Here is a 15019-nt window from a genome sequence, read left to right as displayed (position 1 = left end):
AAACCATGAAATTATTATTTATATCAAATTTATTAAAAATTGCAGAAATCAGAGAACCATTTTGTTGGTATAAAACTAGATAATTAATATATAATATTAAATGATGAATCATAAAATACCGAACGAATACTATAAATTCAAAGCTTACACCCGAAACGAAAAGAAGAAACCATTTAACCTAAGTTTTTTAAGTCCAATTTTGTATGTAAATAAAGCAGAAATAAAGTCATTTAAAATTTAGTTCTGCAGTTAACTAACAATATGGGTCGAAGGTATTACTGTGATTATTGTGATAAATGCTTTATAGATGATCTCGACGCTAGAAAGAAGCACTTACAAAGTTCCAACCACATAAAACTTAGAAATTTGCATTATGAATCTTGTAGAGGTATGTATGCAATAATTGTCCAAATAAATTTATAATTTACATATTATATTTAGATCCAGAAACAGTTTTAAAGGAAGAGCTTTTAAAAATACCATGTAGACGATTTTCCCAAGGTAGCTGTCCTTTTGAGGGAGTGTGTAGGTTCACTCATTACTCTCCTGAAGAGTTGTGTGAACTTAGAAAGCAAGGTAGGTGTACATTTATTGAGATTAAATAGGTAAAAAGAATTAAAATAAGACTTACTCACAATCAATTTAATTTTACCACCAAAACTTTGTCTTATTTTATTTCTTTTTACCTATTTGAAATGGACTCACGCATGCAACACATTCATGATTTATTGAGATTACTTTCAATATTTATACTCGGTTCGCTATTCCCAGTCCGAACTGTCTAGTGAATTTAGTAATTATTTTTTTGCGAAGTTAGTTACTTTTTGACAAACTAAAAGTGGCTGGAAATTACTATACAACCAAGCACACGTACTGATAGCCAATATTAATAGTAAACAAACTAAATAGTAAATAAAATAGAACTTTGCCAATTACCGACAATCAATATTTATTTATTTACACCATATAATAAATAGTTATGTTAAATTGTAACAACTAAAATATATTATTTAAATATATACTATCCAAAATTTGATGGGTTTAATATACACTTCCATTATTTAGAATAATTCTTCTTTTTTTAAAGAAAGAAGTCTGCAATAGTAGGATACTTGAGCTATTAATACTGAGAAGTAGGAATTGTTGTGTTGTAGGTTTCCGACAATGAATCTGTTAAAATAATATGTCCTAGCTAAGAGAATGGAGTTTACCTTGCAGTAATTGTTTTGTTAACAAATAATATTAGTTTTATTAGTTTACCCTACTAAAACATTGGGAGGCCTTACTTACTTGCAATTTATTTCTAATTAGAACTGCATACTTGAATAGTTTATGGAATACATTATTTGATCTTAATGTTTGTGTGTTTACCAAATTAATTTATTATTGCTGATTTGGTTTGAAGTAGTTTTCCAAGTATTGTAGAATCACAAACTTTTACATATTAATAGTAAACAAACTAAATAGTAAATAAAATAGAACTTTGCCAATTACCGACAATCAATATTTATTTATTTACACAATATAATAAATAGTTATGTTAAATTGTAACAACTAAAATATATTATTTAAATATATACTATCCAAAATTTGATGGGTTTAATATACACTTCCATTATTTAGAATAATTCTTCTTTTTTTAAAGAAAGAAGTCTGCAATAGTAGGATACTTGAGCTATTAATACTGAGACGTAGGAATTGTTGTGTTGTAAGTTTCCGACAATGAATCTGTCAAAATATGTCCTAGCTAAGCGAATGGAGTTTACCTTGCAGTAATTGTTTTGTTAACAAATAATATTAGTTTTATTAGTTTACCCTACTAAAACATTGGGAGGCCTTACTTACTTGCAATTTATTTCTAATTAGAACTGCATACTTGAATAGTTTATGGAATACATTATTTGATCTTAATGTTTGTGTGTTTACCAAATTAATTTATTATTGCTCATTTGGTTTGAAGTAGTTTTCCAAATATTGTAGAATCACAAACTTTTGTGGGTGTGTGTGTTAAGACATTTGGCTTCAAACTATGTTCATTAGCCACAGATCATATTAATCACATATTTTTGACTTCAAATTAAATGTATTGTAATATACCTTCTTGTAAAGAGTAAATACTTCTACATACTATTGTATTTTAGTGGCTACCTAAAAAATTTTTTAAGCTATTTATGCTAAATGTTTATTTTTGTTTTCCTGAGAAATTCAATTGAAAGATCATATACTGATTTCTTGAAAGATGCAATTAAACATAATATATAAAATGACCTGCAATGTGTAGTTTGTACAATTTGGATAATAACTCTTTGGATGATCCCATGTGTTTGGCACATTATATCAGTGGCGGCTTTTGGGGGTAGGCAGGATAGGCCGGGCCTACCCAATAATTTTAAGAGTTTTAAAATTGAAAAACATATATTTAAAAATTATGTTAATGCATGTAAATAACTTTTAAATGTACTAAATCACTCAATACATTAGCGTCCGTTAAAACAACTAAGTTATTATATTACCACAGAAAGCATCGAATCGTATTCAGGCATTTTAAATATCATTAATAGGCCCGATCGGAACTGGCCGACCTAGCTCACATAAGATCCCCATACAAAAAGCGTTTGAAGTTAAGTAGCTTGTCGGACAACGATTTATATTGTCGTGTTTATGCTTGCTGTTTAGGCACCAGACGATCGAACCTACGATGATCATCGTTGTCACTTGTAACGTAATTATCGAATTGTAATATAAATTTTCTTTTAAATTATGATAAAAAAATATGTAACATAATCTATAATTGTAACATATTTTTAAACAAACAACACAATTGAAAACAAGTGCACGGTTGCCCAAATAAATTTAAAAAAATTCGTAAAATTCGAAGAAAAAAAATCACATTTGCGTGATTTATATATCGCCTGATTGTATGCAACTTATATATGTGAGATTTTTTTATAACTGATACATAAAAATGAGTTTTTATGACGCTTTACCAGGTTGCAGTAATAGTAATGTTGATAGTGAGTGTTTGACATTGTTGTTTCACTATTGGAATCGCCATTATCTAGAAGAACTGAAATTGATAGAAAAAAAAATATTATGAATGAAAGGCCTACTCCAACATTGCGAATTGACCAAAAAGATGGGAAAAAGGTGCGTACTTTTAATTGCTCTTGGTATGATATCTAAAAATGGTTGTCTGGAAGTATTATGAAAAACAGACTATATTGTTGGCCGTGTTTGTTATTTTCTAATAAGAAATATGTATAGAATTGTGAAGGATACTTTGATTTAAAAAATATGTCTGCCTCCTTAAAAAAACATACCAGCTGCAAGGAACATTTAAGTAATTTGCTGCCCGTTAAGGATGTACAGAAGAGGGCGTTTTCTGTTCGCGATTTGCTAGATGAAAAATCAAAAATCGCAAAAATTAGATACAACGCAGAAGTTAAAATGAACAGAGAAATCATTAAAAAATTAGTTGGGGGGGAGGGGGGGGGGGTCATGACCCCGTGACCATAGCTATGTAATTTGCTGGCTTGGCCTACCCAAAATTTTACCACACCAGCAAAAACTGCATTATATGTGGTTTAAGTCTCCCACTGAAGTGTTGTTACACTCACAAAAGGAGCTTTGAAATACTACTAGGCGAGCGGTTTACCCCTCAAAAGACGCTTAGAAACAGAATATACCGACTAAAATTCTTTTTGCATTTCTAATGCACCAAACCTTTTTTATTCGATTCTATATATTTTTCCAAGATGAAATGTATTTTTTTTTTAATTTTTACAAGTGGGCCGGCAATTGTTATTAACAAATAACTTATACAAAAAAGCAATTTCACCGAATTGTTTCGGAATCAATTTTTTTAGGTGTATCTCATCAAAATAAACACTTTTTCTCTCTTGATAATTTTTCGAAAAATGCTTCCTTTTTGAGTTATTTGCATTTTTTTGTTGAAAAAATGCCTTAATTAGTGATATTTGGGATTTTTTTTCTAAAAAACTACTAAATGTATTGCAATTCTACAAATAACTTTATAATCTTTAAACCGTCGAGTACAAGTAATAATATTTTGACAAGGATATTTTTTTTCCATCTTGCTAAAAACGTGGACCCAAATATTTCTAATATGCCTTTCGAGCGGCGAATTTAAAAAATTAATTCAATACAAATATTACGTACAATTTATTAAAAAAAAAAGATATTTCTAATTATATTTATATAGACATATAATTAAAACAATAAAATTAATTTTTTACAATGCTATAATGTAATTTTTCTTTTAATATACGTGGTGTGGTGACTATATTATTGAATGTTTTATTACAGTGAAATACATTAAGCAATATATAATTAATTTTCATTGAAAAATATAATAAAATTAAAATATAATATTAATTATACATCGTTTTCATTGTCAACAATTTGAAAATTTTCGTCAACAGTACCAGGATTTCCATCTAGTAAGCTGATTTCATTGTCTTCAATAGAGTCGTCTTTAACATTTTTACAATTCTCTGGTGTACATGCACATACTGCGCAGCATTCTAAATTATAGGAAATACAATTACAATTTTTCGTAGAACATTTTCCGGTACATGAGCAGAAATACTTTTGTAACATATCTAAACTAGTTTCGCCTTCCAAATAATTAAAATCGAAACAATTATTTTCCATTGTCCAACCATGGATTAATGGATAAAGAGATGAAATAATATTGTTTTTTGCTAGAATCCATTCATTTATTTGCCACTTTGCTCTTAAGTAATGTTGTAATAATGCTGGTTTCGAAGGTGGTAATTTTTCATTAGATGCATTTTTTTAATGCAATATTATATCTTAATTCATTTATGGATTCGTGATATTTTTTAAACTTATTTTGAGGGTCATACAGTTTAGATAAAGATAGGGTCAAAACTGTAAGTCCTTCATCTAAAGGTAAAGTAGGCAAATTTCTTAATTTTTCCAATTGACTATCAGTTAATTTCTGCAAAGCTTTATAAGCCTTCTTTTTCCCATATCATAAAATGAACTTGTGGTATCACAACCTGTTATAAAATGCATTATTAGGATACTGTTGCACATTCTTTTTCCAATATCTTTTGCAATTTGATGTACAGGTATATATCAAGAACGATCCACATTTTTTACAATATTTTCTGTGTGAAACCATAAAAGTGGTTCACTTGTGAAATCATGATAATGAGATAAAAGTAAAATAAATATATCTGTGTGTGGAGGTTTAACAATAATTTGAATTTTTTTATCCAAATGCTGCTGTTGTAATTTAAAAGCGTGAAAAATAACCCTAGTATCTGCTTCTAAGTGATTACATTCTAAATTTGAATCATAATACTGATTATTTTCTATCACATATGCTTTACTTCGAGGTTCGAAAGCACCAGAAATTTGGGTCCACGTTTTTAGCGAGATAGAAAACATTTATCCTTGTCAAAATATTTTAACTTGTAGTCGACGGTTTAAAGATTATAAAGCTATTTGTAAAATTGCAATCCATTCAGTAGTTTTTTAGAAAAAAAATCCCAAAAATCACTAATTAAGGCATTTTTTCAACAAAAAAATGCAAATTACTCGAAAAGGAAGCATTTTTCGAAAAATTATCAAGAGAGAAAAAGTGTTTATTTTGATGAGATACACCTAAAAAATTGATTCCGAAACAATTCGGTGAAAATGCTTTTTTGTATAAGTTATTTGTTAATAACAATTGCCGGCCCACTTGTAAAAATTTAAAAAAAATACATTTCATCTTGGAAAAATATATAGAATCGAATAAAAAAGGTTTGGTGCATTAGAAATGCAAAAAGAATTTTAGTCGGTTGATGCTCTGCTTATAGGGGTAAACCGCTCGCCTATACTTTAAATATTGGGAAGCAACCATGATGAATTTTAATTCCATTAATATGGAAGCATATGATTTGGAAGGAGAAAAGATTAGGTGAGGAATGCTATTGGCAAGAATTGGATGAATTGAATAATAGTGACTATTATGAGCATTAGTTGTACTTTTATATAAACTCTCGAAGGCTAAGGTTTGTGTTCTGTGTCACCTCAAAGCAATACCAAAAAATGTGCTTTGTGTACAACTTCTTAAAATTTAAAATCACCTGCTGATCCATGGGCTGCAGGATAGAAGTGGTGTTGGGTGGTAGGTAGAGAACCTTTATAAACTGTAATTTGACTAAATCATCTTCAAGATTTTGTGGGTGAGCAGAGGCATTGTTGAGGACGAGAATGGCTTTCATGGATAGGTTGTTTTCTTTAAGATATTTTTTAACAGAAGGGCCAAACAATAGATTTATTCACAAAACAAAGAATTTCCTGGTAACCCACACCTTCGGATTTGACCTCCACATAACTTGCAGTTTTTCTTTTAAAACCTATGTGACTTAAAGGATCTGGGATTTTCCGAATGGTATACTAGCAAAGGTTGAATTTACAGCCGCCACTCACATTAGTGCAAAGTACTAAAGTTAATATATCCTTCATGAGTTTGTGACCTGCCATCGTCTTCTCTGCCGTTATGTAAGTCCTACTCGGAATCCTGTTCCAGAAAAGCCCTGTCTCGTCACTATTGACAAAAACGTTTTGATGTAAGCCTTAGCTGCCCTCACATCTGAACTTGTTGCCTCACCATGCCTGATGACTGAGTGAATGCCAGTTCTTTTCCTAAAATTGTCAAACCAGCCATGACTGGCTTTAAACCAGTCTTACGATTCTTCATTTGTGGAAGTCTGTGGGATCTGCTTCAGCCAATCACTGTAAATTGCTCGTGCCTTTTCACATAAATATGATGTTTTTGTGTTAAGGTTCCTCCTTGAAGCTGCTTCTCTGTCACTTACACCATTAGTAGTTTTTCCATCTTTTCATGGATAGAGGTCCGGAGTTTGGAAATTATTGTAATGTTTTTCTTTTTTTTTGTAGTTTCTTGTTTTTCTTTTATCTTAACATCGCAGCATATTAATTCTTACAGGATGAGTTGTTTGATGATTTCATAGTTTATAGTAAAAGTTTTAGTTGGGACATATAGAACAAGTATTGCCCTCCAGTCGTCGCGCCAAGTCTGTTTTTGATTCCCTCAATAACATGTAGCAGATTATATTTATATGGTATGTAATGTCATCTTGGGTCTTTAAGGATTGATGCGAGGATCTGTGTAATAGAGGAAATTGTTAATTATCTTGGAATAAGCTGTAATAACAATATATCAAACAATACAATACAATAATCTCTTGCATAATTATTATTATCAAATTTTAAACCTTTTGACATAACTCCTTAATGCAATTAAAAATAACATTTAAAATCATACATAGTTTCTAGTGAAACACTAAATAAATATGTTAAGCTGTTAAGCAAAAAAATATTGTTTTGTTTTTTTAATTAAATATGCCTTCGCAAAACTATAAATTTATATTTTTTAAATATAAATTAATGTAACTAATCTTTACTTATTTTAGTTGAGCATATCCAACAAATGAGGAGAAAACAAAAAGAAGAAGTACCACCTGTACCGCCTTTAGAAAAATGGATTGAACAGTATGAAATTAATAATAAAGATTCAAGTGATAAGGTGCATATATTTTGGACTTACCCTGAAAATTTGGAAAACAGGAACGATCTACCCCCTTCCCTTATAAAATTTAGACCAGAACATTTTTATGATGACAATTTTGAGGAATGGAGCAAATGAAATTTTTGTGTTTATATATATTTACTAGTCTTCAAAATTAATCTTCTGAACCATTAATTGGATGTCGATGATTTTTATTTTTACATTAAAGGTATATTTCTAAGGAATTACTGTAAAAATGTTATCTGAGAAATGTCAATGGTTACCCATGGATAAAAATAAAGTTGTATTTTTTCGTCTTATTTTGCCATACTTTGTGGAATTAATTGTAAACAAACGCTACATCCTATTAATATTGCGAGATAGGTTTACCTTTACTTAACATTTTTGTGAAAAAATCAGTTTGATATCTATTATCAAAGATTATACAAAATTTTAAGTGTAACATTTTTTATGGGCATTTAAAGCAACTGAAAGTAAAGAAAACATAAGTGAAATAATCTTTAACAAGTTACCTCCAGAAAAAACACTTAATAACGAGTATTCCTGCCTCTATTTCTAATTACTTCCTCACAGCGACTGGGCATATTAAAAATCAAACGTCTTATTTCGTCTTAATCATTTACATTCCAAACGTCTCACCATAACTTGACGATCAATAATATCCCACAAATTCTCTATGGTATTTAGATCAGGGCTACAGAGTGGCCAGTTCATTGTTTGCATGCCAACCTCGTCCAAATAACCAAGGATCATACGTGCAACAGGTGATCGTCTTTTATAATGCAGTAAAAGAAAATTATTTCCTATGCAAGGAGTGAACGGAACTACATAGTTGAAGAAAATGTCTGTAATATACCTTTCCCTTGTTAAGGCCCTTCGTAAACAACAAGGTCCGTTTACGCTGTAGCGTTCTATTGGCAATCGAATTACTCGTACATTTCTATCTGCGCTATATACGCAATTCTTCGATTTATTTGTGAATAATACGTGCTCCTAGTGATCAACATTCCAATCAAGGTCACTTTGGGAAATTGCAATCTACTTCTACGATTATTTAAGTTTAAAGCTTGTGTTCTGGCTGGTATCCTTACATGCAAACCGTGTTCAGCGAGACCCCTTTTTATAGTGTTTCTACTAATTGGAATATTATCTTGAACATCTGCCACTTGTCTTTGGAAATGTCTCATTGTGACAAAACGTTCTCTTATAGCCTGAAAAACTGATTTTAGCGTAGTGGTGTGACTCTTCCTTGTTCAGGCCGTCTCGTATGGTCATTTCTTTCTCGAAAACGTTTAACGACTCGTGGTTATGTAGTATGAGATATTAACCTCAAGCCTGTTTCACGATAACTTAATCCTACATCAGCTAAAGAAATTGCCTGCACACATTCATCGCGGCTCAGATTTCTTGAAATACGGTCTATGTCAACTAACTAACATATGCAAAGCCTTAAAACAGTTTATTCCATGGTAATCATTATTGTCAGTTTAAAACTTTCCTGCTTCAAAGTAATGAAACCTTTTAAGACGATGCGTTAATTTTGGAGTGTATATATACTCACTGGATGAGGATGTGGTTTAAAAATATATCCATTATATGTCGTATGATAGGTAACTTCCTTTGCCGATTAGAGAGCTGCGATCTAAACAAAAACTTTAGTTCTTAAAAACCCCACCTTTTTAGTTATACGTATAAAATTTTAGCGCGATGTTAAGAAATGATTCCAGCTGATCGTAAAGATGCGTGAATTGGCAGAGGCCACAAGAATTAGTAAAGAGCCTACTGGTCATATTTTTGTCATTGACTAAAAACATGTGATGATTTCTTAGCAGTGTTTGGACCTTATGAAATGTAATCTGTCAGACTTTTGGCGTCGATTGGTAACCGATGATGAAACCTGGATCCACTACTACACATTAGAATAAAAAATGAACCTGCAGCAGTGGAGTGAAGGGTTCAAAATGCTTCAAATCGGGTAATAGTGATTTAATGAGTAGGAAAGGCTATCGCCACTGTATTTTGGGATAACAAGAGCATAATTTTAATTGGTGGTCATGAGAAGGGTAAAACTATTAATAGGTAGTATTATTGTGCATTATTGGACAAATTAAAGCAGGAACTTAGTAGGAAACCCCTCAGTAGGTTGCCCCTCCGATTATTATTTTAATCTGAAGAGAAGGGTTGTAAATAACAAAATCAGCCCGAAAGAAGATGTAATTATTGATGAAATAAACGCCTATTTTGTAGTGCTTCCAGAATCGTATTTTTCGAACGGCACAAATAAGTTGGCAAATCGCGAAATCGTTGTATTGAGCTAAAAGAGCTGTATTGCTTCTCTCATATTAATTCTAACCAAAAAATGATCTGAGTCTACTACGTCAGCCAATCTGCACGTTTTCACATTTGTTATCAAATTGGCGAACTTCTCTTGTATTAAGATGTGGTCTATTTGATTACGTTCCTTTATATATAATTTTTGTCCTGAAATGCGTACTCATTATTTTAATCCTGTTTTCAATTGCAAATGTAATCAATCTTTGGCCATTATCAATTGTATTCAAATGTTTACTTTCACCCCCTGTTATGTTTTTATATATGTATATCTTCTCTTCCGACCTTTGCATTGGCGTTGCCTAAAATAATTTTAATATCTTTTCTGGGCATTTCTTCAGACAATGACTCTAATTTTTCATAAAATTCATCTTTCACTTTTTCTCCTTTTTCTTCTGTTGGAGCATGTATATTTATCAGCGATATCATGTTCTCTTTTCCTTTAATTCTAATTGCACACGTTCTGTCAGATTTTACTACGAATCCTTTTACCACGTCTTCATGTACCAGAAAACCCACTCCAAAATTCCTATTATCACCTCCACTTGCATAAAACGTGGATGGGCTAATCTGTTCAATGTTATTTCCAGTTAAATGTGTTTCCTGTATTGCTATGATATATATTTTATATTTTTTGAGTTCTTCTATTAGGTTAATTAATGCTCCCTCCTCGTATACTCCTCGCACATTCCATGTCGCAATATTTAGGTACATTTTTTTATTTTGCTATTTATGTTCAAACTCATTTTCTTGTTCATCGCTAGGGTCCGTTGGCATACTGGGCCATCTTTTTCTTTTTCCACTACTATATGCCGTGTTTTGGGTCCATATTTCTAGAATTTTCTCGTTTGAAAGTACCATTTCCGGCCCATTGCCATTTTATGCCATCCACAGTTAGTTTTTTGTACCCTATCTTCACATTCTTTACCTTCAGCAATTAAATCCTTGCCTTTATTTACAATTATCTGCCTCATGTGTCTTTTTTTTCGGCCAGGACATCGTCGATGAAGATCTTTTCTCCAGTAAGAAATCTGAGTTGGCTTTTTTCTTTCATTACCTTAATTTTTTCGCCATAGTCCTTCATTTGTACCAGACATATATTATTTTTTCGCTTCATTGCAGATTCTATTTCGACATCCTCTTTTAGGTGCTTTTGTATAAAATCTTTTACGTTATTTTTTAAGAGTGCTTCATCTGTTGCCTATATTGGTAGACCCCTATTACTATGTTATTTCTTTTCGTCTCTTTTTCAATTCTTTCTACTTTGGGAAATGTGGAATGCAATTTTTAGATTCCCTTGCCGAGTAATTTATCAAGCTGTTTGCTTTGCAAGTTTTAGAAGGCACAGTGGTAAAAATTTGAATTCGGTTTCGCAGGTAGAAATCGTTTGATTTCTCTTTTTGTTTCTTTCTACTTTGTTTTCTTTTTCTTTTAATCCCTCTTTGGGTTAATTTGTTTTTTTTTCTTCCAATTCTTGATTTATCTTTATATTTTCTTTTTTTCAGTGCTATCATCTCTTCTATATATTCCTTATTTTCATTCCTGATTTCTGTCAGTTCCCCCATCATCTTCTTGAACATGCTCATAACGTCGTCCACGTCCCCTGAATCTCCTTTCTTTGGTTTTCTTTTGCTTGGGGTTCTGGCATTTTTTTTGCTCTGCAAGAAAGGTGAAGTTGACCCTTTTTAACTTTGGTAACGTCGCAAAACCAATGGCCAGAGTTCCACCAGTATGACAGTTTTGAATTGTAAATAACCTTACTTACTCTTGTCACTTCAAACACTAGTTTTTACCGAAAGCAAGTTTTTTTTTTCAGAAATTTTGCACTGCGGTATTACGAAGCCTTTTTAAATTCACATAATAAACAAACCGTAAATTATTTTTTGCTACTAATCGCGATATTTGGGATTTTAGTAGGAGAAAAATAAATTTATTTTTATCTGCTTAGTACACCGTTGCCGATCTCAGGACTTAAGGTTAGCAGGTCGAAAACAGAGTTTATGTATTTGGGTAGGTACATAGAATTTGTTGGAGAAAAACTAGGAAGAGTAGGAGAATTTAAATAATTTGGTTCCTACATAACGGAAAATGGGACACTAGATCGAAAAATTGTCCACATGATAGAGGTTGGGTGGTTTAACTCGAATGAGCGGGATACTTTGTGATCGAAAAATTAAAGAAGAGCTGAAAGGAAAGATATACAAGAGTGTAGTGAGATCTGCGTTGGTGTACGGTGGTGAAGTGTAGCCTATAAAGAGGAATGAGGAAAACAAGATGGAAGTAGCTAAAATAAAAATATTACGGTGAATGTTGGGAGTGGATCAGAAAGGACTTGATTATGGAAAGGGCCTGGGTGACTACAGTTTTAAAAAATATTTAAGAACAAAGACTGCAATGGTTTGTCATGGTCATGTCAAACGTAGAGATGAAAACTATGTGGGACGAAGGATAGAGCTGTTAGGAGTTAATGGAAGAAGAGGTAGAGAAAAACCGAGGAGAAGACACAAATACTATATGACAGAGGACTTGAGAAAGAAAGATTTAGGTGAAGAAGACCCGATGGACAAAAATGAGTGGCGTCGAAGAATAAGGAATAGCGACATCTGAAAAGGGAAAAGCTGAGGAAGAAGAACAATCTATGGAGAGTTTCATTAAATTCTGACTTTTTTATATAATTAATTTTTTATTTCTTAATTAACACTTCTGCGGTGTCAGTGAATACTGGCAGTAAAATATAGGGGAGGTGGGCCTAAAACGGGATATGTAGGTAAAACGGGAAATGCTATTTTGGACAAGACGGAAACGTCGCTAGTTTAGTTTTCCTACGGCTAAGTGTAACGCATACCGGTTATTGTTGATGTGTGTTGACGTCGGTGCAAGTTTGCAAGTAAAACGTAAGTATTATTTTTTTTATGATTTATGTAAAGGGTCGAGCTGATATTTATGATAACCTAACGAGTGCCTAGCATGTGCAAAACGCATGGTATTCAGTCGCGGCTGTGTTTACGCGAACTCGATAAGGTTAGGTTAGATTTCATGAATGAACTTCTGCTGCCAGTGTCACACAGTCCTTACGCGCTAAATTTAAAAGTGTGGCTGTAGAGTGTAGGTAAAACGAGATTCCCATGTAACGGGATATCCCGTTTTACCTACATATCTTTTTTATATATGATTTCATTTATTTCCAGATGCCTTCCAATTATAAAAGGAAATCTAACCGCAATTCGTGGTCCGAAGAGTCGATGACTAGAGCCCTGGAGTCTGTACGCAATGGTACTCATGGTTTTCTGAGTGCTGCGAAAACGTTTAATGTTCCCAAGTCAACACTAGAACGAAGATTTAAGGATACAAATCAAGTAGCAAAAGGAACCGCAAAGAAACTTGGCAGCAGGAAGTTAACATTCCCGGTGGAATTGGAACAAAAGTAAATAGAATATGCAAAAAACATGGAAATGATGTTATATGGATTAACAACAAGAAGTATTCGTAGTCTTGCATTCCAATTGGCTGAAATTAATAATATCGAAAATCATTTCAACAAGACCACTAAACTAGCTGGATGGCACTGGTTACGTTCGTTTTTGCAGCGACATAAGCTCTCTTTGCGATTGCCAGTAGCTACTTCTGCAGCTAGGGCTCGAGGCTTCAACAAACAAACAATAACAATTTTTTATTTTTTTTTTCAACGTGGATGAAACGGGGATCACGGGGAACAGTGCAAGGGCGTCCATCAAAGGTAGTGGCCTTGAGAGGTAGAAAACAAGTGGGTACACTCACATCAGCAGAGCGTGGTGAGTTATCGACTGCAGTGATCTGCATGAGCGCTATTGGAATATTCATCCCACCGATGATCATTTTTCCCAGGGTAAATATGCAGCAGCACTTTATGCATGGCGTTCCACCAGGAACTTTGGGGGTAACACATAAATCTGGCTGGATGCAGATCTATTCACTAAATGGTTTGATCACTTCCTCATCCACACTCAAGCCTCTAAAGACAATCCAGCATTACTTATACTCGATGGACACAAAACCCTCACTCAAAATATTGCCGCTATAGTAAAAGCAAGGGAGAATCGTGTGACAATTTTATGTTTACCTCCACACTGCAGTCACCGTATGCAGCCGCTCGATGTTTCGTTTATGGCACCGCTAAGTATCTTTTATACTGCACAAGTGGAAGTTTGGCTGAGGCAAAATCCAGGCAAGTGTGTAACTCTACCTCAAATTGGTTCATTATTTGGCCATGCTTATCTACAAGCTTCAACACCGTTGAACGCCATAAATGGGTTCAAGAAGACCGGAATTTATCCAGTAGACCGTACTGTCTTCACAGATGACATGTTTGCAGCTTCTCTGCCTACAGACAGACCATTAACTGAGCCTAATGGAGACGATAGCGCAGTATTATCGGAAGAGCCCCCAGAACGCACAGATTCTATTGAAATTCTTAGAGAAGTTACGCCAGTGGAACAAATCGGACAAATCGGGCAGTCACTGGGTTCAATCTAATCCGAGGAAAATGATTTTCCAGTTGAAGACGATATTAGACCATCCACTAGCAAAATTCACTACTATATTTCTCGTCAAAAAATTGCCCCCTACCCAAAGGTGGCAGATAAGGTAGCTCCGAAAAAAACAAGGAAGGTGAAGAAAGGTAAAGCGGCTATTCTTACATGTACCCCTTACAAAGAAGAATTAGAGAAGTCTTTCAAAGAGCAAGAAGGGAAAAATAAAAGTGAGCGTTAAAAAAATTAATGCTAATACAAAAATTAAATTTTTTCAAAGCAGTAGCCGAAATAAACAGTCTTCAGAAATAAACATTAAGAATAAAAACAAGTCAATGGAGTTGGATAATATTGAAGTTACAATAGGGAAAAGGAAGAAGTATATGAAGAAGGAAAGTAGCAGTAGTGAATCCGAAACTGAAGAAGTCAACGTCGCTTGTTTATATTGCAGCAACAATTTCTTAGAAGACAGGCCCGGCGAGGGTTGGATAAGGTGCTCTGGTTGCCATAAATGGGCGAATGACGCTTGCGCCGGTGCCGAGGATGACGAGGACACATTTGTATGTGATGTGTGCAAATAATGTCTAAT

General features: G+C 33.2%; 1 protein-coding gene across 1 annotated transcript; it reads left to right on the top strand.

Annotated features, from left to right (window-relative positions):
* The first annotated feature begins 131 nt into the window (after positions 1 to 131).
* Positions 132 to 7887, top strand: LOC140440183 (zinc finger matrin-type protein 5). Its single transcript, XM_072530508.1, has 3 exons — positions 132 to 388; positions 442 to 576; positions 7476 to 7887. Exons 1-3 carry the CDS (start codon positions 262 to 264, stop codon positions 7706 to 7708), a joined length of 495 nt encoding a protein of 164 aa, XP_072386609.1. The 5' UTR covers positions 132 to 261; the 3' UTR covers positions 7709 to 7887.
* Positions 7888 to 15019: the final 7132 nt, after the last annotated feature.

Source organism: Diabrotica undecimpunctata, chromosome 1 (assembly GCF_040954645.1).
Source record: "Diabrotica undecimpunctata isolate CICGRU chromosome 1, icDiaUnde3, whole genome shotgun sequence".
Classification (NCBI taxonomy): domain Eukaryota; kingdom Metazoa; phylum Arthropoda; class Insecta; order Coleoptera; family Chrysomelidae; genus Diabrotica; species Diabrotica undecimpunctata.
The sequence above is the reverse complement of the archived record's forward strand: the minus strand, read 5'-3'. Positions and strand labels throughout refer to the sequence as shown.

Bases quoted from the DNA above. Each gene is read 5' to 3' on its own strand.
- LOC140440183 (XM_072530508.1), top strand. From the start codon at position 262: ATGGGTCGAAGGTATTACTGTGATTATTGTGATAAATGCTTTATAGAT. The intron at 389-441 runs GTATGTATGCAA...TATTATATTTAG, and splicing joins GCATTATGAATCTTGTAGAG to ATCCAGAAACAGTTTTAAAG. The intron at 577-7,475 runs GTAGGTGTACAT...TACTTATTTTAG, and splicing joins GTGTGAACTTAGAAAGCAAG to TTGAGCATATCCAACAAATG.